At 47.9% G+C, this 27609-nt stretch overlaps 1 protein-coding gene across 14 annotated transcripts in view; it reads left to right on the top strand.

Moving 5' to 3' along the window:
- The window catches only part of KIAA0232 (KIAA0232 ortholog), an 88507-nt gene extending 62328 nt beyond the window's left edge, over positions 1 to 26179 (top strand). For 6 of the 14 annotated variants that reach the window (XM_089911460.1, XM_089911464.1, XM_022554956.2 and 3 more), the window contains exons 4-8: positions 6016 to 6082; positions 7445 to 7526; positions 9567 to 12855; positions 19005 to 19113; positions 23707 to 25004. In XM_089911460.1, the coding sequence (XP_089767586.1) occupies positions 6016 to 6082; positions 7445 to 7526; positions 9567 to 12855; positions 19005 to 19113; positions 23707 to 24035 (3876 nt within the window). In that variant the 3' untranslated portion in view covers positions 24036 to 25004. The other 8 variants (XM_089911468.1, XR_002642206.3, XM_022554955.3 and 5 more) reach the window with 8 other exon arrangements.
- Positions 26180 to 27609: the final 1430 nt, after the last annotated feature.

The following is a 27609-nucleotide window of genomic DNA, read 5'->3' as shown; positions in this document are numbered from 1 at the left end:
ACTTTGAAGACGCAGTTGGACATGCGTGTCTGGGGTTGATGGGCTGGGTGGTTTGGGGGAGGAGCTTGAACAATAGACCACTGGCTTGTTTGGCCAGAGCTAAATGAATGAGGTGGTGGGGAGCAGGTTGGCCTGTGGGAAACGCCGTCCCGGTGGTGCCAGGTCTTCTCTCTTTTTAGAAAAGGTAGAAACTTGGGATTTTTATAGGAAATTTCCTACACTATTAAATGCTGAAAGTGAGGGCGTGGAAAAGGAAACAAGTGGGAGGGGCTGCTCTAAAAATCTGAGGGTGAGTTGAGCAAAAGGGCATAAAAAGAGGCGTACGTGGGGGTTATTGAGTGGGGTGTGACAGACCGAGTGTGCGAGGGCGGGAAGGCAGACGTGGGGAGGGACAGAGACCAGAACAGTGAGCACCTGTGTACGTGGCTTGAGAAACACATAATTATGAAAACAGCTTGAGTCCCGCAAGTGCCCTTTCCTCGTGGTACTTCTCTCCATCTCTCTCCAAGGTTACCAGTGCTCTGAACTTGGTTTTCCTCTCTCCCGTGCACATCTTTATACTTTTACTAAATGTTGTTTGAGGGGATACACAAATGTGTGACTATTTTGCATGTTAGCTTTATATGAATGGTATCATACTCTATGTATTTTGTAACTTGCTTCTTTTAGTTAACATTTTGAAAGATTTACCTATGTTACTAGTATGATCTTATAATTTCTCTTCACTGCTAAATGTCCATTGTAACACTGTAAAGCTATTTATTCTTCTGGTAATGGACTTTTCAGTTGTTTCCCAGTTTTGATTGTTATAAAGAACACAGCAAGGACCATTCTTGTGCTCCCACCCTTGTGCACATGTACAGTGCCTTTTCTAGAGTATATACTTAGGCATCAGACTGCTACATTAAAGTCAGTTGTTTTTTTCACCATTTTAGCATCACAGGCTTGCGTATCTGATGAAAGCTATGGACCTAACCAGAAAGATTATCTTTTCTTCTATGCCTCCTTGGCCTATAGTAGGTGTGCAGTAATATTTATCCATTGCATACTTCCCTCCTCCTCTATACCACATTCTAGAGAGCGAATATAAATAAGAGCTGGAGGCAAGCCATTGGGTAGATTTTTGTAGATCCTCCTGTGTTTAAGGATGGGAATCACAGCCCTCATGCAGGTGCCTTGGCAGAGACAGCCTTTTGTTTGTTTGGATTTTTTGTTTAAAAATTATCCTTAAATGGCTGTAGGCCATGGATGTTTATTCCATCCACGTAGCCACGTGCCCCACTGCTTCCTGTTGCATTATACCTGGCTGTCACATGTTTGTATTACTTCCCTGGCCACTGAAGACATGAGTTTATGAACCCTGGTATGTATGCTCAGTTGTCTTACTGGTGCTCTTTTATTTATTGACTTAACAAGTCTGTGGGTTGGGTAGGGCTCAGCTGGGAGGTTCTTTTGCTGGTCTTGTTTTTTTTTTTAACTATTGATATATATATATTTTTAATATTTATTTATTTGGCTGTGCTGGGTCTTAGTTGGCGCGTGCGGGATCTTCATTGCCACACGTGGGATCTTTTAGTTGCGGCATGCGGGCTCTTAGTTGTGGCGTGTTGGATCTAGTTCCCTGACCAGGGATCGAACCCGGCTCCCCTGCATTGGGAGCATGGAGTCTTAGCCACTGGACCTCTAGGGAAGTCCCACTGGTCTTGTTTTTGTTTAATAAATTTATTTATTTGTTTTTATTTTTGGCTGTGTTGGGTCTTCGTTGCTGTGTGCGGGCTTTCTCTAGCTGCGGCAAGCGGGGGCCACTCTTCGTTGCAGTGCACGGGCTTCTCATTGTCATGGCTTCTCTTGTTGCAGAACACAGGCTCTAGGCACGTGGGCTTCAGTAGTGGTGCAGGCTCAGTAGTTGTGGTGCACGGGCTTAGCTGCTCCGCGGCATGTGGGGTCTTCCCGGGCCAGGGGTTGAACCCGTGTCCCCTGCATTGGCAGGCAGATTCTTAACCACTGCGCCACCAGGGAAGCCCCCGCTGGTCTTGTCTGAGGTCTCATACCGTTGCAGTCATTGGCAGCTGGGACCGGAACATCCAAGATTGCTCTCTTAGCTTGTCTGGCACCCCAGGAGGGATAGCTAGGAGCTGTGACCTTCTCCGCGTGGCTAGCTTAGGCTTCTGTCTACGGCAGATGGAGCCTGGGAGTTAGCATTCTGAGGGGGCATGCATCACACTTGCTAGTGTCTCACTGAGGAATCCTAGCACATTTGGGGGAGGGGCCTATACTAGGGGTGAGTGCCAGGAGTCGTGGCTCACAGAGGGTACCAGGCTTTCCCCATCCTGGCAGGTACTTTCGTGACAGATGGAAGCCAGACAGGCTTAGGACACCAGGCACCTCTGAGGGAAAGCATGAGATACCATAATGAAAACTGGGGACTAAATGAAAGTTGGCAAATTGTTGAATCCCCATCCCTTTCTTCTCCCTGTCTGCTAGAACTCTGAGGATTGGGGAATTTCTCTCTGAGGAAAAGCTTGCTTTCCAAGGGACAAGATGACCTCTTGAAAATCCTAAACATGATAATGGGAATGAAAGAACTCAGCAGAAGGGTTGGAAGGTATAGCTGAGGAAATCTCCCAGGAAGTAAAAGCAAAAAACGAAGAAATGGCAAATAGGAAAGAAAAAAGAAATTAGGGGACCGATACAAGGAGTTCAAAACCCAGCTATTTGGTGCTCCCATTTTCCAGCTGTGAAAAGTAAGGCTTTGCTAGGTGACTGGCTTAAGGGGGGCCATGTGGCTAACCCTGAGGTGAAGTTCAAACCCACGTCTTTTTGACTCCCAGCGGCATGGACCGCTTGAGTGCCCCGGAGTACCACATTGGTTAATGATCACAGGGTTGGTGTGGAACTGCCTGTCAACGCATTTAGGCAATATCCAGTCCCAAAGGGTTCTCCATAAAAGATTACCCTTTGAGATGATTAACATAGCTACAGAAGCCTTTGACTACGGAGAGGAGAGAGAATGAGGCAGAATACGTCAGATTGCCTTTGTTTCCTTGATGCTGATGGTTAAGTTCAGTAGTTGAGAAGGATGGGAAGCGCAGAGCGGGGAGAAGCATTGGAAATGCTGTGGTATGGGAAGTGATAGAAACTTATCAGGGAACAAATAAAAATCTTTCCCAGAAGCAGTGGGACAGTAGCTGCATTGTTTGACCTGGGCTGCATCATCATGGAAGTGGCTCCACCCTGTAGCCTAGGAGAGGGAAGGCAGCAGTGCCAGCACCGTGGAGTCCCCAGAATCCAGGGGACTTTGCAGTGTCTGGATCAGGTTAGTTACCTTTCCTACTCCTCCACCCTCAAACTCAAATCAGAGCAAACACTCAAGGCATTTTAAAAAGCAGTGAATCAAAAACTGAGACTCTGGGAAGTGAGAAACGTATCAACAGTCTAGAGGGGGCACCAGTATTTAGGTGACCCATGTGACAGGCACTCTGAGGGGTGCCTCACACGCACATCACCTTAGTTTACCCTCGGGAATCTTGAGAGGGAGGTGTTCAGAGACCAGGAGCGGTGCTGCACCCTGCTGCCCAGTGAGTATGGGCAAGGCAGGAATGCAGGCCCAGATACATTGCCCCCGGCCATCTCCCAGCTGTGAGCAGTAACAGTTATCCGAGGGTCAACTCCCTGAGGGTAGGGCGCTCGTCTCTCCGGGTGTCCTACCTGGCCGCCAGGGGCCCTGACCATTTGCTGACAGTGAGTGAATGGTCATGCGTCTGGAAGACCGCTTATTGAACATCTCCTGAAAAGTGCCCGGCTCTGTGTGTGCGCCCCCCGGTGTGCAGATTTGGATACCATAACTTGAATTTTAGAGTGGTCCTGTGGTTTGCAGAGCAGTTTCTCATGTTGGTTTGGTACTGGGAGGTAAGCGGGTATTAGCCATCTTACAGCTGGGAAAAGCAGTTCATGAGTTACGTGGTAGAATGTTAGTGTTTTTTCACCTACGGCATTGTTTCCCCTTAGAGCTGTCACTAAGATATGAGTATAATGTACTGCAGGCTCTCAGTATTCTTGAATGCCCTCGCGGATATGGTATACTGTTAAAATATGATTAACAAAATTATCTAGTACTTAATATCATAGTTGGGAAAATGGACAAAGTTTCTCATTAACAGCACCAAGTCGACACCTCAGAATGCCTGCCAGGAGATGACAGGGTCCGGTGCTGCTTCTGACACCCCTTCTTGTTGCTCAGTTTGCTATCATGATAATCCAGTGGTCTAATGATTTTTTTGAAAAAATACAATTATGATGCTTCAGGAATCAAGGAAGGAAGACAGAAGCGGGGTCGGTAGAGCTTGCTCTTGTGTACAGGGTTGAGGACTAAGCGTGTTGTCTATTATCCATTTATATATGAGAGCAAATGTATATACTTCTAAGCTGCATTACTATCCAGAACAGCTAAATTTTACAGTTGCTTGGAAGTGATTTCCAAGACAAAGCGTAAAAAGTAACATCTGGCGACTGTTGTAACGAGCGCTCTGTGGAGAATAGTAGGTGGCCCGCCGTTGCAGAGGATCCAGCGGAGTCGTATAAGCAATCCCTAGGGCTTGGTGTTCTGCCCTGGAGACTGGCACCGGCTTTAGAAACACAGTGACACAGGCTTGCTGTACAGACCAGCGTGCAGCCGCGAGTCAGCTGACACCGGTGTTAGGTTCATGGTCTGGAGGAAGTGGAATAAAACGGCCATACTCATCACACCTTGAACATTATGGTAAGCAGAATCTTTCCGATGGAATTGTGTAGTCAGAGTTGTGCTTATGACTAATATCTGCCATGGTTTTTAGGATTTTTTAAGGAAAGGACAGCTCTCCTCTGGCCCATTTCTCTTTCTTCTTTTGTCCTGTCTCCTGTAAAAAGCTGTGATATGATGTGGATAGACAGTAACTATCAATGTTTACAATTAGCTGTTTTCATTGTAGTCTTTCTTGCTGCTCAAACTGTGTAACTGCAGTTTCTTGTTGAGGATATCTGTAATACTTTGCTGAGTCATTTTGTGTGAGGTGAATGGGGTAGCATCTATTTTTAGCCCCTCAAGGCCCTGTGAGGACGACAGGAGGCAGAGTCCTGTGCCTGTTTGGGTTGTGACCACCTAGAGAGACTCGATTCCAATTTAAGTAGGGCTTTCAGCCACTGAATAAATAAAAAGTTCCTAGGAAATACGTTCACTTTTTTTGTACCTTGTAAAAGATTTTTCTTTCCTCCTGTGAGAAATAGAGAATTTTAAAAGTTTAAAAGTCTACATAGTAAAAGATTTGCTTATGCCTGTTTCCATCATTCATTTTTCTTTAGAGTTTGGCTCTTATTCTTTTCCTCCCAATTTCAGACTCTTCCACGCACTCTCCTTAAACTTTACCCCAGTTCTGTACAAAGGCTAATACCCTATTCATGACCCTTAAAGTAAAGCTTTCACATTCACTTGCAGTAATGACATATGTTTTCCACCTGCTCTGTTTGTTCCAGTCATGAGTGTTCACTTTAAGAGAAAAAAAAAAAAAAGTCACCTGTTTTCTTTAGACCGTGTACTCCTAGAGGACCACGAGGAGATTTTTGTGATATTCATTTGTATTGAGTCTCGTACAAGCCCTCGCTTGTACAGATATTGAATAATGGTTTTGATAGCGACTGACTTTTAACCGTAAGATGGGCATTTAGGTCCTTAGGCTCCCCCGTGAGCAAGATGCTGTATCCCTGGGAAGACAGAAGCCACTCTGGAAGGTACATTAGTATTTTCACATTTTATCAGTAAGTGCCGGTGAATATACTTTATTAGTAAAATACGTATACTAAATTGAATCTAGAAACCTATAGTTTTTAAACTCTTTTAAAACTCTTCATTTAAATATTCATAATGTGTTTCTTTTGAAACATGGAAGATTTGTAAAGCTTTTATATTAAGACAAAAGTATACAAATACCTGACTCTTAACATACCTGGCAGTAAACTATGTGCTTTTCTGTTCCCACGCAGAGCTCTGGTATCGAGACTTTAGTGGAGGAGCTCTGCTCCAGGCTGAAGGACCTGCAGAGCCAGCAAGGTGAGAGTGCCGCCTCCAAGGGCTGTCCACACACAGGGGGGTAGAGTCACCAGATCTTGGAATTGATCAGAAAGAAAAGGCAACAGGAGCAAAGTCTTTGTATTCAGTGTGTCACCAGGCCAGTGTCACGCTCTGTCTTTAGCTGTGAGTGGCTTCTGGGTCATTCCACAGCCATCACTGGTCGATAGATCCCTGCCCTCAAAGGGATGACTTAATCCACAAGTGCCCTCATGGAAAGGAGACGTTTCATTGTGTTTGTCTTCAAACCGAAGCTCAGGGATCTGGAGCAATAATCTCTTACCTTTCCCATCCTTCTCCTCCCCCCCACCCCCCAAGTTAATATTTGCCTGTTGACATCCAGGCCTGCAAAGGTGTCAGCTAATTATTTTAGGTTTGGAAGGAACTTTTGCCTTTACTCTTGAAGTTCTTGGAAAGGCAGGCTTGACAAGCTCATTGAGTCATTTTGATTCGTGAACCCTCACAGCTGCTTTTCTCAACTTTCCTGCAAGCCCGTAGAATAAGAGTGACCTATTAAAGTTAAGGATCTTTATTTTACATGTCCTCCTCATGGTCATTGTGCTGCCCACCAAGCCTTGAGCCTTTTTTTTTTTTTTTTTTGCGGTACGCGGGCCTCTCACTGTTGTGGCTTCTCCCGCTGCGGAGCACGGGCTCCGGACGCACAGGCTCAGCAGCCATGGCTCACGGGCCCAGCCGCTCCGCGGCATGTGGGATCTTCCCGGACCCGAGCACGAGCCCGCGTCCCCTGCATCGGCAGGCGGACTCTCAACCACCGTGCCACCAGGGAAGCCCGAGCCTTCTTTTTAATAAGGGCACAATTTATTTGTTTCTAATCTGAGGGCAGTATCATGAGCTAAGCTAAGAGTATAGCCCTCTGCTTCTGTTTTAGTTGAAACATACCCTCACCTAGATGTTAAGTAACAGAGAGCTAATTGTAATAACTTTCTTTACAGATTAGTGTTAGTCAAGATGAGGCAGTATAAAGTCGGTGAGTGCAGAATTTTGTGAGAAAATATTTTTGGAATCTAAACAGGTGTTCTCTCCTTCTGGTGTAATTAATAAGTACACAGGGAATTTCATTCTCTTAATTAAGTGCCTGTAGAGCCTCTGTCGCTGATGAGGTGAACCTCTCTCCGCTCTCAGCCCAAAGTTAATGTGGTTTAGCCAGAGTTCCCTCTAGCACACCTAAGAAATAGACTTTTACTAAAACGGTAAGCTGGTACAGAGTTCTTCTAAAGCCGCAAAAGCCTGTGTAATTTCTGATTAAATTTACTTAAGAAAAAGACAGGAGCATGTATTAACTAAATATAAGACAAATCTTTCTGAATTTTTGTTTCATAACAGAAGAGAAGATTCACAAAAAGTTAGAGGGGTCTCCCTCTCCAGAGGCAGAATTATCCCCTACAGCAAAGGATCAAGTGGAAATGTATGTAAGATTGTATTCAGTAATAAAGCATGTGTTTGTTAAAATCAGACTAATGACTGCTACATGGTTTACAGTTTTTTGTTTGTCATATGCTATTTAGTTTGATATTTTATAACTCAGGAATTTATTGAGCACTTACTGTGTGCTTGACGCTGAGAATTCAAAGGTGAATAAGAAGGTCTATCTTTCTCACGCATATTGAATCAATATTTGTGAAATTCACGGAATGACACAAACAAGGCCATTTATGGTCCATTCATATTACCACTTTTGAAATTCACACCAGTCCTTTGGGACAGCTGTAAGCAATTAGGCTTGTCCTTGTTTTATACACAAGGAAGCCAAGTTCCCCTTGCTGGTTACAGAAGGAACTGGGCAAGTCATTGACCTTGTCCGACTTGTTTCCTAAAGATGCTTTTCTTTCTTTGTAGATGGTTCGTATTTAAATTGACTGCATTGTAAGGAGACTTCCTTATTATACATATTATTTGAATCTTCTCAACTTCTAAATCTTAAGGGAAAAAGAGTACTTGGTTGTGTTGCTGTGCTGTCCAGCACGGTAGCTGTAGCCATGTGCGGCCTGTTGGCCGTTTGCGACTTGGCTGTTTCAGGCTAAGAGGTGCCGTGTGTGTCATACCCATCAGCGTTCAAAGACTTCATTTAAAAAGAATGTAAAACACTATATTAATAGTTTTTTCTGTTGATTACATGTGAAACGATAATATGGATATATTTGGTTAAGTAAATTATATTATTGAAATTAATTTCACTTTCTTCTTTCGCATTTAATGGGATTCCTAGAACATTAAAAAGTACTTAAGAAGCTCATAATATATTTCTGTTGGACAGCTCTGGTCTAGACTGAAAAGGAGAGTCAAGTATAGGCCCTTTGAACACCTGGCCTTTTATCACTTCATGTGTGAGCTTGACTTGCCTCCAGAATGACCCCCACTTTGGTAGCCATCCTGACTCTCGAGTCTTCCTCTGTCAGTCTGTCTTGCTCTGAAATCTTCAGTGGCTACCAGTTTCCTAGCAAACTGAAAACGCTTCTTTCCTGTTGAAGCCCTCTGAAGCCAGCCTCCCTGGTTTTCCTGCCCTGTGTTTCCAGTGGTTGCTGGTCTAATGAGGCACAGCATCTTCGTGTCCTCACACAGGTTCCCATGCCTCACAGTACTCGCCAGACCGCTGCGTATCTGGAACATCAAGGCTCAGCTGTGGTCCGCTTTGTCTGATTGTTCTAGGCCTCACCAGCATCCCCTTTTCTGAACACTTGAATTCCAAGAAACCTGCCATTTCTGAGGGTCTGCTTAATGCTGGGCATTGCACTTGCCTCCTGAGAAAAGCTTCGATAACAACAGTCACTGACTCATCTCGCATGTTAATTCCTTCACCCCTCACAACTCTGTGAGATAGGTACTATAATTACCCCGTTTTCTGGGCCACAGAGAGGTTAAGGACCGTGCCTAAGGTCACATAGCTAGGCAGTAGCAGAGTGAGGATTCAGACTCAGGGAGTGTGGCTTCAGAGCTCATGCCCTCGACTGCTTTGCTATCCAGCTTTTCACCTACATCTGTTTCCAGTGCTCATAACAGCCTTGTGAGGTAAGTCATAGTATCACCATCTTACAGGTGAGGAAATGGACCAAGACATTACATGATCAGCTTAAAGTCACAAGCATTAGTAAATGACTGAGCTGAGATTCAAATTCAGATATTTCGTATCAAAATATTACATTCTTTCCACTGTATTAATTTGTAACTAGTGACTTACGAAAATCCAAATTTTAAAGATGAAAGTCATCTTAACGTATTTTCTAAATATTCCTGTAGTGCTTATCTCACTGCTGAATGTAAGGGTGCTTGAGCCATAGAACTAAGTATAAAGTATATTTTACGGTATTATTAATTTTTAAGAAGTTACTAATTCATGGGTGACGTAAACACTGACTCTATTGAAATGAAATATCCCATTTCTCTGATCGGTGATGTTGTTTTTACTACGTCTGAGCGCCCACTTTTGAACTCTCTACTTGTTTTTCAGGTACTATGAAGCATTTCCACCACTTTCTGAGAAACCAGTTTGCCTGCAAGAAATCCTGACTGTGTGGAACAAGTCTACAGTCTGTTCTTACCCTAGCTCTTCTTCATCGTCCACAGCCCCACCAGCTAGCACAGACACGTCCTCCCCGAAGGACTGCAACAGCGAAGGTGAGCTCATCAAGGAGAGAAGCAGCGACATGCCCACCACTGTGCACGAGAAAACCCAGAGCAAGAGTCAAAATGAGAAGGAGAACAAATTCAGGAACGGCACAGGTGAGGAGAAGCCTGCTTTGTACAAAAAGCAAATCCGACATAAGCCTGAAGGAAAGATGCGCCCTCGCTCCTGGTCTTCCGGCTCCAGCGAAGGAGGCTCGAGCTCAAGTGGTAATCAGGGAGAATTAAAAGCATCCATGAAGTGTGTGAAGGTGAGACACAAGACACGAGAAATCCGAAACAGAAAAGGGCGGAATGGGCAGAGCAGGCTTTCACTGAAGCATGGCGAAAAGGCGGAAAGGAGCATGCATGCCGGAAGCAGCAGCAGCAGCAGCAGCAGCGGTTCCATCAAGCAGCTGTGCAAGCGGGCTAAAAGGCCGCTGAAGGAGATGGGCAGGAAAGACGCCGGGAGCACTGAAGGAAGAGACCTGTACCTGGAGAGCAGAACCGACAGAGAGTACAAAGAGGAGCCGCTGTGGTATACCGAACCGATTGCTGAGTATTTTGTTCCTTTGAGCAGAAAAAGTAAACTAGAGACCACATACCGAAACAGGCAAGATACAAGTGATCTGACCTCAGAAGCTGTAGAAGAATTGTCTGAATCAGTGCATGGCCTTCGTATCAGCAACAATAATATTCATAAAACATACCTCGCAGCAGGTACTTTCATTGATGGTCATTTTGTAGAAATGCCTGCAGTTATAAATGAGGATATTGACCTCACGGGGACCTCATTCTGTCCTCTACCGGAGGACAGCAGATACTTGGATGACATTCATCTATCAGAATTAACACACTTCTATGAAGTGGACATTGACCAATCCATGTTGGATCCTGGTGCCTCAGAAACAATGCAAGGAGAAAGTCGGATTTTGAATATGATTCGACAAAAAAGCAAAGAGAAAACAGATTTTGAGGCAGAATGTTGCATAGTGTTAGATGGAATGGAGTTGCAAGGGGAACGTGCAATATGGACAGATTCTACCAGCTCTGTGGGTGCTGAGGGCTTATTCCTGCAAGACCTTGGCAGTCTGGCTCAGTTCTGGGAGTGCTGTTCATCCAGCTCTGGCGATGCCGATGGAGAGAGTTTTGGAGGAGATTCTCCAATTAGACTCTCCCCGATCTTAGACAGCACAGTGCTCAATCCGCATTTGCTTGCTGGCAATCAAGAGCTCTTCTCAGATATTAATGAAGGATCTGGTATAAACTCTTGTTTTTCAGTGTTTGAAGTGCAATGCAGTAATTCTGTTTTACCATTTTCTTTTGAAACACTCAACTTGGGAAATGAAAATACAGATTCTAGTGCTAATGTGCTTGGAAAAACACAGTCTAGATTACTAATATGGACCAAAAATAGTGCCTTTGAAGAAAATGAACACTGTTCTAATCTTTCAACAAGAACTTGTAGTCCATGGTCCCATTCAGAAGAAACACGTTCAGACAATGAGACATTAAACATTCAGTTTGAAGAATCCACACAGTTTAACGCAGACGATATGAATTACGTAGTTCCTAGAGTCTCGTCAAATTATGTAGATGAAGAACTTCTAGATTTTTTGCAAGATGAAACTTGCCAGCAGAACAGTAGAACTTTAGGAGAAATTCCGACATTAGTTTTCCAAAAAAAATCCAAGCTAGAATCTGTCTGTGGTATTCAGCTAGAACAAAAAACAGAAAACAAAAGCTTTGAGACTACACAGGTATGTAGTGAAAGCAGCCCACGTGGAGATGGCTACAGCTCAGGGGTTATTAAAGACATTTGGACAAAGATGGCAGATAGCAATTCTGTAGCTGTGGTAGAAGTAGAAAGGATCGATGATGAGTTGTTTTCGACAGATGTAAATAACTACTGCTGCTGTTTGGATGCTGAAGCTAAAATGGAGCCCCTCCAGGAGCCTAATAAGGCTGTGCAGAGATCAGAATATCATCTGTGGGAGGGACAGAAAGAGAACCCGGAGAAAAGAGCTTTTGCTTCTGGTGAGCTATCAAAGGTGGATGGTGGTGATTATACTACCCCCTCTAAACCTTGGGATGTGGCCCAAGATAAAGAGAACTCATTCATTCTTGGAGGAGTTTATGGAGAGCTCAAAACCTTTAATAGCGATGGGGAATGGGCAGTAGTACCACCCAGTCACACAAAAGGAAGTTTGTTACAGTGCGCAGCTTCCGACGTGGTGACAATAGCTGGTACAGATGTCTTTATGACCCCAGGAAACAGTTTTGCTCCTGGTCACAGGCAGTTATGGAAACCCTTCGTGTCATTTGAGCAGAATGACCAGCCGAAGAGTGGGGAAAACGGATTGAATAAGGGGTTTTCTTTTATCTTCCATGAAGACTTATTAGGAGCTTGTGGTAACTTTCAAGTTGAAGATCCTGGACTTGAATATTCATTCTCTTCCTTTGACTTAAGCAATCCATTTTCACAAGTTCTTCATGTAGAATGTTCGTTTGAACCCGAAGGGATTGCATCTTTCAGTCCTAGTTTTAAACCGAAATCAATCCTCTGCTCTGATTCAGACAGTGAAGTTCTCCACCCCAGGATATGCGGCGTTGACAGAACACAATACAGGGCTATTCGGATCTCTCCTAGGACTCACTTTCGCCCAATTTCTGCATCTGAACTGTCCCCAGGAGGAGGAAGCGAGTCAGAATTTGAATCTGAAAAAGATGAAGCAAATATCCCCCTTCCTTCTCAAGTTGATGCATTTGAAGATCCACAGGCAGATCTCAAACCACTGGAAGAAGACGCGGAGAAGGAAGGCCATTACTATGGAAAATCAGAGCTTGAGTCTGGAAAATTCCTTCCCAGGTTAAAAAAATCTGGAATGGAAAAGAGTGCTCAAACATCACTTGATTCCCAGGAGGAATCAGCTGGGATTCTGCCAGTAGGAAAGCAGAATCAGTGTTTGGAATGTAGCCTGAATGAGTCTCTGGAAATCGATTTAGAAAGCTCAGAAGCAAATTGTAAAATAATGGCACAATGTGAAGAAGAAATTAATAATTTTTGCAGTTGCAAAGCAGGTTGTCAGTTCCCTGCTTACGAAGATAATCCAGTTTCTTCAGGACAGCTGGAAGAGGTATGTGTCAGTGTGTATTGGTATTTGGTAAAAGCATTTGATCAGACTTTAATTCTAAAGAACAGTCATTTCAGACAGTGAAAGATAGGGTTAAATTATTGGGAATTTAGTTTAAACGTCTTAAAACTTAGCATTCTGAGGATTTTTACAGAAGGACTTAACGTGGATTTGATATTCATAAATTTGAACTGGACAGTAGACATTTTCTGCAAAGACATTTTTAAATAAATCAGGATATGAGATGTTTCCGTGTTGTCTTAAGGTGCACGTACTATGCTTAAAGCAAAGCCTGGCGTATAAGTGCTCCAGCTTTCAAAAATTGATGAATCCAGAAGTCGCTGTTTACTCTTCAAACGGTCCTTTGCTCTTCAGAAGTGGCAGCAAAGGGTTTCTTTACATAGGAAGCCTGGCTCATTGTCTCTGAAACACTGATTAGCTTATTGAAACTTATGTTTTACATGTAAAATAAATGACATCTCTACAGAAGTCTCTAAAATTTGTCGTGGTACATGTAAAAATTAAGCCACAATCCAAATGCAACAAAATAGCTTCTACAAAACCCGTACAGGTGGACTTTGCTTTATACAAAGTACATATTCCGGAGGTTACATGAATGATATGGGTCAGCCTATCAAATGAGGTTAATAGTAATAGCTTTGTTAATGGGAGTCATTGTACCATTTGACTGTTCCTAAGAAGTGATTTGAGGTTAAACTGAGTGAGTGTCCAAGAGATGACACTTAAGGCAATAACCTGTTTCACAGAAAAAGCACAGTGCTCTGCCCATTTGCAGCCATTATTTGATATAGCAGTGCCTGGCCTTTTTCCAGGCACAGCTTTTAAGAAGACAGTTGGAGGTGTTTAGAAGTCAGGCCACCTGTGGCTGGAGAGCAGCTGTGTCGCCCTTCCTCCCATCTGTCCCCCCGCACACTCCGACCCCCCTTCACATGGCTCAGTCCCACTGGTACCATGAGGCTCCCTCAGGCTCCCACGTCTCCCACTGACGCATCCCTCATTCCTCTTCTCTACCCTGCTGCATCAGAAATCATTTCTCCCTTCTTTTAATTTTCATGTGCTCTATGCCTCTTCTTTTAATTGCATTTGCCCTTTTTCATGAGTCATCGATGTACTTTCCTCATTAGATTATAAGCGCCTTATGGATACAGGTCATGCCTTACTCATTTGTCAGCTAGGTGCTGAGGTGTGGACCTGAGTGGTCGGAAGCCCCACAGGCAACTCGAGAATCAGTGCTCCCATGAGCTGGCCTGGGGATGTTTAGACATGAGTTGAACCCCACTGAAACGCTGAAGTCTGAACTGCTCAGAACAACAACAAAAAATAATGTTGTTAGGTTTTATCTGTTTGTTTATTGCCTCACTTTTCTTCCTTAAAAATTCCTTTATGTACTTTGTATTTCACCTGGTTCCAGATTGGGAAGAAAGAAAAAGAGGAAAGGAGTGAGATTCTGCATCATACCATTACCATATTCCTTAGCTTTCTAGTACGTTGACGTACTTATGTGTTACGAGAATTCTGGGTGGTCTTGAAAGGCCTTAGCTGCCAGTAAAGTCCTCAGAGGACACTGGGGTTGTCCGATATCCTGGCTGTCCTCGGTCCTCACAGCCCTGGTCTCTCAGCAGCATCGCTTACAGTTCAGAGCCAGGTTGGAGCTAACTTCGGAGATTCATCTGAGGTACAGAAAGGTTGAGGGTGGCCTGGAAGGACAGGCTGGGGCCAGAATCTGTGCCTTTTCACTCTCTCACACTGCCTGTCGGTCTTGGGGAGCTCCTGCCAGGGTCGTCTTCCCCTCCTTTCCTGAGTGAGGGCAGTCTTTACAGAGGGCCAAGCTCTGTTTTAAAAGTCACTAGCTGCCAATCTGTTTCAGTGCAAGTGGTCTAGAAGGTAGGATTTCTAATAGAATTGGTACCCAGGAACATGAATTATGATTCTTTTCAAAAATTTAGTTGAGTTCCATTCAGCATTTATTAAACATTTACACGTTCTGTTCCCATCACTAAGGTAAGTGACCTGGATGAACGAGACACTGACCTTGCCCTGGGAGAGTTCAGTCTGGTACTGAAGACCAGTTGGCAAACAGATCACTTCTTTTCCTTGACCTAGGTAATTCACTCCTGTGGTTCAAATTCAGGAGTTACAGGAGGGTATGTACACAGTGCACAGGTCCCTCCCCAGCAGCAGCCATGAGTGTGAGTCCCGGTGTGTATCCTCCGAGGATACTGTGTGCCTTTAGAGCAAATACCTGTTCACATACGTTTCCTCCTACTTTTTTTTTTTTTTAACTGAAATGACTTTATTATAATCACCCTTCCTTTTTTATTTTCTGCATATTATTCCATTGTATGGATGTACCAAAATTTCCTAGCCAGCTCCTTATCTTTTAGGCTGTTTGGGTTACATGGTGGGTGGCTTGGGGAGGGTGAGCATAGGGTGCCGTGGGATCCCAGAGGAGAACCGACCCAGCCCGTGAGAGTTGAGGAGGGCTTTTGCACGTACCTGAGCATCCAGGGCAGAAAGGAGGAGGCAGGGCGCTCTAGGCAGGAGCAACAGCGCGCACAAAGGTAGAGGGGCTTGAAATTTCTCACGTGTGCAGGGGAGCTGCCAACGTTTAGGTCGTGGCTGCTGAAGTAGGAGCTAAAAGCTGAGGAGCAGCACGCTAGGTGTCCATTATTTGTGCGTGAGTTTGTGGCAAGAGTGTTCTCTGTGTCATTTGCTTGATTGCTGCCTCCATGTCGTGCGCTTTAAGGCGCAGAGAAGCAGTAGAAGGCCCCGCCTTGTCTCCGGGAAACCATAGTCCAGTCCAGGAGAGGAGGCCTCCCGCGAGGAGTGTGCCAGGGGAGTTGGAATGCTCTGATGAGTGGAGGGTGCTCGGTCCCAGCCCCGCTGTGCTGGCTCTGTGCCCACTGCTGTGCCACCACTACCCTACTGAATGCCTGTAGTGACCTGCCGCCATGGGCTTATCCCCCCGTGGCGGCTACGGGCACGTAGGCCCAGAGGGTGGGATGTCTGCCCCAGACGTCTCCCAGTGTAAGGGCAGAGCCCAAGTTCCTTCCAGAACGGGCGCTTCCTGTCAGTAAAGGAAAACTTAGGACAGCAGTGTCCCTTGCTGGTCTCTGTCGCACAGGGTGTCTCTTCATTTACATTTTCTCTCTCCTTTTCCAAAGAGCAAGGCTTATTATAGGAGGCTTTCTTTTCCTTTTGTGACGCAGATAACTGAGAGCTGACTGTGTCAGAGGGCACTGTTCAGTGCTCTGTTCCCAGAACAGAACTCACCTTTCTCTTCACCAGAACTAGGACTGCCTAGTGAGCATTTAAAGCAGTGAGCCTTTACCTAACTTTCACCTTCTAAAGAATTTCTGAGTATTACACCTGTGGCTAAAGACGTTTCTGATACGCCTTTCTGGATTAAGTTCATGTTCTTCTCTTTTTTTTAATTTTTTTTTTTTTTACTGTTTCATTCATACATTAAATATTTATTAAGAGCCTACTATGTCTGGGTGCTATTCTAGGTGCTAGGTATAAAGGAATAGACAAAGACCCCTGCGTTTGTGGAGGTATATTCAATCAAAAGTGTGAAGTTACACAGTATGTTAGAATCCCAGTGCTGTGGAAAAGAAGAGCCAGATAAGGGATGTGGTGGGATGGGAGTGCTTGGAGGGGTTTGCCATGATAATTGCGGAGTAAGGGCAGGCTTCCTTGCCAAGGTACAACTGAAGAAAGGCTTCCAGGTGGCACGTGAGCCAAGAGGCTACCCGGAGGGAGTGGGAGAGTACTGCTAAGGCAGAGGTGCACCTGGATCGCCCAAGCTTGTGTTCTGGTCCGTTTTCCATTTCTTCCATTCTTTCTTCATGCTTTTCATTCTCAACCAAGTCAGAAGTTGAATTAATACATTAAACAGACATTATTTAAGCAAAGCCTGGTTATCTTTTGCAGCCTAGAAGTTGGAAATAGCTAAGTGGAAAGATGTCATAACGTGTATTCGGTGTAACATAAAACAGGCAAAATAACTCCTTGCTGTTGGAATTGACATTCAAATGGAGGATGCAGAAAAAATCCTAAAACTATACCAGAGTTGGCTTGGTCTAACAGGGATTTCAGCAGCGGAGGGAGAGAGAAAGTGGTGTGCTGGATAATCAGGGACTTTGGCCAGGGGGAGCCTTTTCTTGAGGCCAGCAGACCTGGAGTATCTGCTTTGTGCCAGGCCCTGTTCCTGGAGCTGTGAAGATCAGTAAGGTGCGCTTGCTGCCTTGTGCTCACACACGTCTGATCCTGCCTGTGTCTCACCTCCTGCTGTTCATGCTGGCCCAGCCCCCCCCCCCCCCCCCCCCGGCTACACCTCGGCCCCTCCAGTGTGCTTTCACCTACCGCGTCCTGTCTGTCCCAGTGAATTCTCTCCCCTTTCTTTCTCTTTACCTCACTCGCACAATCTCAAGAAAGGATTAAAGATAAGCAGTCTGACTGCACTCACATGAATAAAACACTGATTCTTCCTCAGCCTGCCCCACACACTTTCTTTCTCAAATAGGAACTTGTTACCTTCAGATCCATCTCTCTTCGATAGTGCCTTGGGGACGATCGGGAGACTTCTGTCCAGGGAGCCATCCTTGCTCCTCCTGGATAGCACCAAGTAATCTGTTCGCAGATAGGTATGCCTTGGAGAGAAGGCGAAGCCTTTCCAGAAGGGCCTCATAGTGCTGTGAGTTATGTGCCAGGTGCAGGAGTCAACCTTGAATTAACCGCAGACCTGGCATGTTGCTGGCTTCATTTGCGTTAACCCTGGCCTTGTTGTCGCTGTTGCCCTTGGTATCTGTTTATCTAATAGGTTTACTAATTTTTATTGTTAGAATACACTGCAGGAGAAAATGGTGAAGGTTAACTGACCACTCTGGGTAGACAGCACAATTCTTCAGTTTCTAATTGAGGGGTATTTCTGAAAAGTTACATGAAAATCAGAATCTGAAATATATTTCCTGTTTAGTAAGTAATAAAAATCACACATTACTGAAACAAAAAGTTCTTGATAAAGTAAAATAATTTACTTTGTTTAGGAGAGTAACAAAATTCTGTTAGAGAACTGAAGGTCATCGGTTGTAAGACAGACAGTTCAGGTTTTGAACTTGAACATGTAATGAAATGTCTTCTGAAACAAAGGTGTATGCAGTGTTTACAGGTCGTATGCATCGAGCAGACACTTGCTGAGACTGGGAAGGGTGATGGGAGTTACAGAGATGCCGAAAGCAGGCTTTACTTAGCCTGGCAGGGCCTGTTGTCAGGCACAGTGAGGAAGCAGCGTGGAAGACCCCAGCATACCAGGATGTCCCCGGGGTGGCTGCCCCTGGCCACGTCTTCTGACGACCGCTCATGAGGACACTCCTCGATCACGCGTGACAGCCACACTGCATCTAGTCCTTGCTGCCCAGGCAGGTGGGCACGTCCAGCTGGGACTTGAGAGCTCCACCAGCGAGGGGTGGGCGTGAGCGCCTTCCCCTCTGCCAGGGCTGTGGATGTGCACGGAGTACGGGGTCATTCCTGCTCTCAGGAGTCCTGCCCTCCTCTCATTTCGATGTCTGTTTCCTGTGTTGAATTTGAATTACTATCAGTGCTATTACTTGGCTTTAGCCTCAACTTCCTTCTGGTTCTCAATCGAAGCAGATAATTGTTATAAAGACATTAGGTTGGTAACTCTGCCTATGAAACTTCCTCTGTCCCATTTCTTCTTTGACTCCCTCCTGCCTGAGTGTGTGAAGGAGAAGAGGGTCCTCCTCACGTTCTCTCGAGCACCTCACACTAGCCACCCCGTTATCTCTCTACTTCCAGAATCTAAAAACTTGCCTTATTTGAGGCTGTTTCCTTATGTTTTTGCCTCGTAAGAGTTTTGTTGTGTTTTTTGAAAAGACTTTTTATTCCATTTCCAATATAAGTGCTTTTTAAGAAAAACTTCCTTTGTATGCTATGAACACATTGGCTTTCTGTATTCACCTTGTCTAGAACAGTAAAAACAAAAAGTCAAAAAAGAACCTCCCCAGTTAAAAAATCCTGGGTTTGTAGTCCATAGTTAATAACGCTTGAATTTTTTCCCCTTTATTTTGGAAGTTTGTGAACTTTGTCTATATTTGGTTTGATCTAAACAGTTTCCTGTATTGAACACTGATGTACAAGGAATGAATAGAAGTCAAGAAAAACAGACCTGGTGGGAAAAAGCCTTGTACTCTCCTCTTTTTCCTGCCTCAGAATGTGAAGGTAAGAAGACCTGCGTTAGGTCGTTGATTCATCCACTCAGATTTCTAATTCATTAAGAGCAGTAAATTCTTTTGCTGTAAAAATCAGTCCAAAAACATTCTGTGTGGCCAGCGTTTGTCAGGCACTGCGGACGCAGAGATGCATGAGGACTGGACCCTGCTCTAACCCCCATCACAGCCTGGAGGGGTGGGGCGTGGAAACGCTACGGAGAGGCACCGGCCCTGACGGGCTCCGTGCCTGCTCCCCGAGGGAGGTGGAGCGGGGAGTCCTCAGCTCTGGGGGGCCTGCAGGAGGGGCCCCGGTGGGAGGGCTGGGGAGAGGTAGTCCCCGTGACAGGAGTGGCCTGAGCAAAGGCCGAGGGTCTGCGGCAAGTCGGGCTCGGGGACAGGGACCCACTGGGCCCAGCTGGGTCGTAGCTGAGGCTGGAGAGAGGCGGGGGGAGCGCTGAGTTCGGCGGAGTTGGACAGGCAGGAGGAGAGGGCCACTTAAAGGAGTTCACATTGGAGGGTATCAGGTCAGGTGTGGTTTTTAAAACAGTTCTAGCAGCAGAATGGAGGGGGGAAGGGATTGAAAAACTGCAGAGCCCCTGCTGGGGTTCTTAGGCTCTTGCAGTGATCTGGGTGTGACAGGATAAAGGCCTGGACTGAGGCACTCGGGGCGCGGGTGGGGGGCATAGAGAACAGCATCGAGAGGTTTTGTGGAGGATGCCGGAGTTTGCTGGGTGACTTTCTGTGAGTAGTGAACAGCAGGAGGGAGTTGGGGAGACCGGGTAGAGAGGGACATCGGAGCAGTAGCAGATTTGGTGAAGATGGTTTTAGTCTGTGAGCCGCCCAGGTGGTCATACTCAGAAGCTATAAAAAGATCCTGATCTGAAATGTCGGGAGAAGTGAGAACTAAGGAGGCAGCCCGAGTGGTCAGCTCAAGACTCTGAGCTTGTGCAGACCTCCGTGGTCCCCTGGGCTGTCAGCTGCAGCACTTCGTCAGTGGTCTCTCCGGTCAGAGCCCTGGGGGCAGGTCAGTCTCCTGTTAGTATTTGCATGTTCCAGTGTGTCTCTCTCCCCAGCTCATTTGTAGTTAACCTGGAGCAGTGATGTCCAGACGCCTGCACTGGCCTGCCCTCGCAGCCTGGCCTCAGCCGACTGGGGGAGAGGCTGGGACTGTTTGCTTCTCTCTGTTCTGTGGGCACAAGAAACGGCTTCCCCAGCCCTGCCTTCCTCCTTCCCAAAGGGTCATAAGGGGAGCATAGAGCAGAGTCTTTACTTTCAGCATCTTTTTTTTTTTTTTTTTGCGGTACGCGGGCCTCTCACTGCTGTGGCCTCTCCCGTTGCGGAGCGCAGGCTCAGCGGCCATGGCTCACGGGCCCAGCCGCTCCGCGGCATGTGGGATCCTCCCAGACCGGGGCACGAACCCACGTCCCCTGCATCGGCAGGCGGACTCTCAACCACTGCGCCACCAGGGAAGCCCTTCAGCATCTTTTTTATTTAACAGCATTTATTAAAGGCCTGTTCCTCCATCATTAGCTAGTATTTGGGTTGCTCTACATGATTTACAAGGTGCTTTCAGTCTTTTATACGAGCCCCGTGAGAGCCTGGTTTTCAGATGAGGAAGCTAAGTCTCAGGTTGAATGCCCAGAATCAGGCACTAGCCATGCAGCTCAGGCTTGAGTCCAGGCTGTCTCCTTGTGGTCCAGAAGCTTGCTGTCCACAGCAGCTGTCTGCAGGTGGTGCCCGGGAGACACCAGGGTGATAGGCCTCAGTGCAGTCCAGTGCACTGGCTGAGTGCGTCCCAGCTGCAGTTAATGGAGTGCAGGCGGCGAGGGCCGGGGACCCTGGAGCAGTGCAGCAAGAGGACACCCACACGCAGGACGGACCCAGAGGGAAGGAGGGACGTGGTGGCAGAGCAGGCAGGGCCAGGGTGGGGGGCGGCTTGGGGTGACTTCCAAGCACACTGAGTTGGGGCTCCATCTGTGTGTCACGGGCTGTCCCTGCAGCCTCCGTCTGGTTTTCTGTTGCTAGTGAGGAATGCGCTTCAGCTGGCAGCTCCAGGTCCGTGGCCATCTATACGGTGCCCTGTAGGTGCTGTACGTGGTTGTTAGTCCATTCAGCTTTTTATATATTGTGGAGTGGCGTGCAGGGAAACTCAGTGGATAAGTGTGGTGACCAGGCTTTTGAATGACCTTGAACTCACAACCGTGAGTGAAATCCTTGCACGGTTGCCTCGTAGTGCCGTTACGAAGTGTGGTGCTTTCAGCCTGTGGGGTGGGGGCATAGACTCAGCAGAAGCTTAGCCGGGAAGCAGGTGGCCTTCTCACCCGCTCAGCGGCCGTGACTCCCGACGCTCGTCCCTGCTCCAGAAACTGCTGACGTCACGCCGGTGATTACTGAGGAGGCTGTGCAGCTCTGAGTCTGAGCTGGGAGCTCCAGCCTCCCCGGGAAGGAGGGCAAGGAGGATTGTCTCTTTCTCCTGTGAGTCAGGAGATGGAGGCCCCAAAGGAGGAGGAGGCAGTGTGGCCCTGGAGCAGGGGCAGCGAGGGCCCCGTCGGCACGAAGGCCCAGCCCCCGCCCTGCTGTGTGCCCACACACACACCCACTCCGCACATATTGCGTGCATGCTTGCCTCATGCCAGGCACTGTTCTAGGGGCTGGGGACGCAGAGGCGTCGTCCCTGCGCTCCTGATTAGCTCACCTCTCAGCAGGACCTGAGGGAGTCAGGACACAAGCGCCTGGCGGCTGGGGCGCGGTCCGGGCAGGAGCGCCGGCCGGGGCAGCAGCAGGACTGCACGCGCTGTGGCCCCTGTGTGCCCAGCACGTGGGCCGGGGGGAGGGGCACGTCAGGCGGGCAGCAGGGACTCCGACCACAAGGGCCTCGCAGGCTGTGTGTCACAGTCTGTCCCACGCGTCCGTCTCCAGAGCTCATACACTGGATTCAGAACATTTGGAAAGCTCACTTAGAAAAGTGTTTGTGTTATTTGAGTTTTAAAGAGAGAGCCCTGCAGGGAAACAGTATAGGTAATAGTAGGGGGGATCCGCTCTGTCTGTGGGCTTATCCGAGCCAAGGAAATGGTTACCTTCCCCACCTCGTACGAGTGGTGACCAAACGCGGTGGGGCGCGGAGATGATGAGAGCTTGGTAGGTGAGCTGAGAAAAAGGTGATGGCCCAGAAAGGGTGAGGGTGAGGGGTTCCCTGCCTCATGGGAGAGCAGGGCGTCCTCCCCAGCTGTCCTGCGGCGGGCCGGCCCCAAGCCCAGGGCTTTCGTTAGTAGCAGCTGTGGAAGGTGTTAGTGAGCGTGCCAGCCCGAACTTGAGGCTGCACACAGGTGATCTCTGAACTTGCACAGAAATCTGCGAGGGCAAATAATGGTCCTGTTTTAGAGATGAGAGGTCTGGGGCTCCAAGAGGTTCGATACGTTGCTCCAAGTTACATCACCAGTAAGTAGCGTCATCAGCCATCAGCTGGCGTCTGTCTGACCCCAGAGCCTGGGTTTCTTCGTGAACCTACTCTAGGAAGTTTGAGGGCCTGAGGCTGTCAGAACTAAAGGTCATGCAGAGTACAGCCTTCTGTGGGAGGCCAGGCAGGGCCCAGGCTTGCCCGCCCCCGGTGATGGCAGGAGGGCCCATGGCCGTGGAGCTGGCCCTGCCGCTGCTGTGACGCGTGGGGTGACGCGCAGCTCATCCAGCACCTCGCGGTGACTGCTGCGGGCGGCCGGGGTGGAATCCTGACACCCTTTCCGTAGAGTTAAGGTGACTGGGGGGCCAGTGCAGGTTAAGGCCGGTGGGCATCAGCCCTGGCAGTGCTTCAGACTCACCTGGGAGCTTCTCAGAAAGTGCTCATACCCAGACCAAGTCAGTCAGAATCTCAGGTGCGGGCCGGGCTTCCGGACTTTTCCCCAGGCGATTTGAATGCGAAACCAGGGTTGAGAAGCTTTAGACTAAATGATTTATCTGATTCCTTCCAGTTCCAGCTTACAGTCCTGTCCCCTTCCGAGAGCCGCTTACCCAGTCAAAGCGCTAGCCACCTTCCTCCTCCCTGTTCCATGGGTGGCTTAGTTTGCTGCCGAGCTGAGGAGGAACAGAGGATGTTGCCCTGCTTTGTTTTCTCCATTGCGCGCCCTCTTGTCTGAAATGCCTTTGCTCACTTGTTCTGTGAACATACGCGTGGTGCATCATCTGTCCCCCTCCACACCACGTTCGCGCTTGAGAGCTCGGACCTTGCTGGTCTTTTTATCCTGTTGGCCCAGGGCCTGTCAGTTAGAGGTGTGAGTACGTATTTGTTGAATGAATGTCTCATGGTGGGATAACAAGAATGCATGGTTATGCTGGCCTGTGTTTTTGGTTTTTGTTTTTCTTTTTAACTCCATGAACAATTTGTTAGAAGAATTTTTAAATTGGCCTAACATTTTCCTCGTACACCCCTATCTGGCTGGTGCTGAACATGTTTGCTTTTAGTGACTTCTTAAAATCCCCAAAGGGCTGTAGACCTAATTGATCTGACTTTTCATTGAAAAATGAAACAAGAATGTATGTTTCGTAACTGTGTCTTAATGAAATTTCCCCCCCTTTCCCTCTTTTCCCTTCTCCATTCAAAATGATTAAGAATGTTATACAAATGCCAAGGGAGAGAATGGTATAGAAGAATATCCAGATGTTAAAGAGATGCCCAGTAATGAAGAGCGTCTGTTAGATTTTAATAGGGTAAGTGGACTGTCCTCCTCCTTATTACTAACTTACAAATGGCCACCACAACCCCCAAAGTCTGGGAGTCCTGTGACTGCCTTTCCCTGTCACCAAGCTCTGTGGGTGTGGCCTTTCTCATCCGTGGCCCTTTGGTCTGCATCGCCTCCCACTTACTGCGAAGGCTTCCCTCTCTCCTTGCAGTCTGTCCATCACTCTGCCGCCAGAGGGAGTTTCTCCATGCGAATCTGACCCTGTCACTCCCCTTAAACTCCTTGGGTGGGCGCCCTCTTCCCCATCAAAGTGTCGACCACAGGGAGCCCTTCTGGTGCTCATTCCTGCCCCTCAGCTGACCGCACTTTCTGCTCGCCCGCCCGTGAGCCCCCTGGGGCAGGGACAGGGCCTGTGCCTCGCCCGGCTAGGCAGGCAGGTGAATGAGTCGAAGGGAGCTTCCTTGGCTTCTCAGTGTGATTGTCATTGTCAGTTGAAGTCTCGTGAGAAATTGCTCCCAGAGCGCCCTGTGGTCTTGGTGTCCGTGGACCTGTCAGACCGAGCACATCGAGGCAGACGTTTGGGGGCGTCCCCCAGCGTCTCTCCATCTCCGTGGATGTCCCACCCCCCAGCGTCAGTCCCCAGACCCAGAACTCGTTCTTCGTTCCTCCTTCTCTCACCTACACACGCGGTTCGTGTGCCCGTCCTGACCACCCACCTCTCAGCCGGCTCCATCGTTCGCGCTTCCTCCGCGTCACCGCCCCCCTGCGGACCTCTGCCGTGGGCTTCGCCGTGGGCTTCGCCTTGGCCTTCCTGCTTCCGCCTTCCCCTCCCCAGTCTCCTCCCCACACCGTGAGGCAGGACAGCCTCGCGAGGGTTACTTCGTTTAGTCTCACAGCCGCCCTGGGAGGTAGGTGCTGTTGTTTTGCGGGAGAGAAAACTAAAGGCCCGTAAAGATTCAGAACGTGTATCCACACAGCCACAGCCCAAGTGCAGACCTGAGCCATGACCCTCAGCCCTGAGTCCGACTCCCACTGCCGACCGCCATGGCCTTCCGCCCTCGCGCACTCGCTGCCAGGCCGTGTGTGTTTGCCCTCGCCTGCCTCTCTGATCCTGCGTCCTCTGCTCCCCCCTCAGGAGTGTGGTGGTCTTTCTGTCCTCCTTCCTCGGGGGCTCTCAACCAGGGACAGTACTGCCATCTGGAAATGGGGGTGGGCGGGTGCTTGGGGGATCTTGCTAGTCACTGTGAGTGGGTGACTAGGGAGGCGTTGCTCGTCACCTGGGGGAGGGGGAAGAATTACTAGTCACTGTGGCGGGGAGGATGATGTTGCTAATTGCTGTGCGGGGAAGCATCACCAGGTATTATGACTGGGGAGGGACTGCCACTTGCACTTGGTGTCCTGAGGGCCGGAGATGCTAACCATCTTGTGGGTGGGGGAGAGTCCCACACAGCCAAAAGTATCCCGAAAAGGTACCAGATACCTATGGACCCCCAACTCAGAAGCACAGCCCCGAAGTCCCAAGCCAGCTCTGGCTGTTTCTGTGGCACAGCTTGCTTCTCGGCCGCGGGCGAGGATGCCCCGCCGCTCCTATCTGGAGAGCCCCGGCAACCACTTCCCCCAGCTGGTCAGCGCAGCAGGAAGCTGGGAAGCTGTGCTGGTCGGTCTGCTTGCTGTCCTCTCCCCTGGAACGGGAGCCCCAGCAGGGCAAGGCCTTGCCGTCCTCCCGGTGGAGTCCCCGCTCAGAGACTCGTTTCCATCCAGCCCTGATATCGGCAGCCTTTTGTCCAAGGGGTTGAACGTGGAGAATTAGGGCTTGGGATCGTGTATAGATCAGGGAGGAAAGCTTGTTTGTTTTGCTTTCAAACAGGAAAACTCTTCAGATTTTTGTAACTCTCCACTGGAAAAACATCAACGATTTGTTTCTTAATCTCTGCATATATAGAGTGTCTCACATAGCCCTTCTGAAAAAATATCTGGCTTTTGACCTGTTGACAGTTGTTCCTTTCATCTTAGGTGTCTTCTGTTTATGAAGCAAGGTGCACAGGAGAGAGAAATTCTGGAGCAAAAGCAAACGGCTTCCGCAGAAAGATGTACTCCAGTGCCAGCTCCGCCTCGGAGGACACGGGCTCGGAAGGTGGCGGCGCGTGGGTGGAGCCCAGGGAGGAGGCGCTCTTTTCCCGAACTCATCTCTAAACCTGCAGAGTGTAGTACAAATTATTTTTAAAAATTGATATGTGAGCGAAAAGTACCCTTTTGTGAGGCCTGTTCATCTAAAACAACAACTTAGGTTTCTAAGGTTTCTTCTTCAATTAACTGGTTCAGATCAGTAATTATCTTTCTCTTCTTGCTTATTTTAGAGTTGAGGACAGCTATCCTGTTGAAGATTTTTTTTTTCAAGCTGTTAAATTCTTGGCTATTTGAAATAGACTAGATGTGTTGTCATACCAAGAATGGGTGTGCATGTGCTCGTCTTAGAAGCATCACTGCCTTTTGCATCTTCACTGCAGTTACCTTCCTTCCAGCTGCAGTCACATCACTATCACCTTATTAGCATCGCAGTGTCAGCAACCACTTCCGCTATTCAGAGACTTTAGCTTTGGAACATTTAGGCTTTGTCCTCCAAGAACTGGGATATGAATACTTACCCTGCAGTGGATCAGTGCCTTTCTTGAAGGCAAGAGGGCAGCATGGGTGACTCATCCCCGGTCGTCATTCAGTAAAATCTCATGTACATTTAAAGTAGGAACCACAAGGGTGTGCTTTTAGAGACTTACAAAATACTGTGTTTTCTCTCTTAGGATTTTCCCCCTAGAGTATCATGGACAATACCATGGTTTGTGACTTTCTTGTCACCTGAGGCAGCCAAGGCTTTGAGGTACGGGGTAGCGTTTGAGGCCAAGCGGGGTGAGAGCGCAGCCCCGGCCTGCTCTTAACGCTGCAGTTGCATTTTCCCCAGGCACCGCTCAGGGTCATTTGCGGTGAGTCTGGCGATACTCGATGAGGACCGTAGTTGCAGATGAGATTTTTCTGGTGACCGATACTGAATCGAAGCCCCCAGAACTTGAGACTGTACACGTTTGGCACGCAGTAAAGGCCATCCCAGCGCCCCAGAGAGACCTTGGCTGCTACAGCGGGCTGCTCCTGTGGCTGTGACGTAGTGTAGCTTAGATCTCATTTTGTGTTTGAGAGAATGTTCTGGGCAAGTTCTGTGTGTGGCGGGTCGGAGGGTAGAGTACTGATTTCTCCCATACCTGTGTGATTGCTTCATGGGACCCGCTTTCCCGTGTCACTTGGGAACCCAGGGGTCAGTCCCTCTCATCCAGTCCCGTCCGTTCGTGACGGTCGCTTCCTTGAGCTTTCACGCTGCCATGCAACAGGCTGAAGTTAGAAGGAGCAACATTTGCAAAACCTAAACGTTTAAAATTGTTTTTCTTTTTTAACCAACTCATTGTTTTTTTAAAAACAAAAAACAATGTGTGACATCAGTTTAGCATGTCTAACATCAGGAAGTCTAATATGGGTGAGACAGCTTCACCACTATTTTGGCGGGCAGTAAACACATAATTTACTAGCTGGGAGCTGAACCGGCTGAGAAATACATCATTTGCTTCGAGCATTGGGTTTTGTTGCCTTTTTCTTAATTGATGACACAGACAACTCCATCCAGGGCTGTGGAGTCATCCCCGGCGCTGTCTGTCCTCACTGTGGGAAACCTGATGGGCCGTTGGGTTTGGTCTCACCACACGTCAGGGTTTGTTTTTATACAGCACATCTTTGACACTTTAAAGTGGGTTTGTGTGTGTGTGCGTGTGTGCGCGTGTAAGGTTTTATGT

The sequence above is a fragment of the Delphinapterus leucas genome, chromosome 5 (assembly GCF_059928025.1).
Source record: "Delphinapterus leucas isolate spDelLeu-1000000601 "Yukka" chromosome 5, BTC_Dleu_Yukka2, whole genome shotgun sequence".
NCBI lineage: Eukaryota > Metazoa > Chordata > Mammalia > Artiodactyla > Monodontidae > Delphinapterus > Delphinapterus leucas.
Note: the sequence above shows the minus strand (reverse complement) of the source record. Positions and strands in the feature narration are given on the sequence as shown.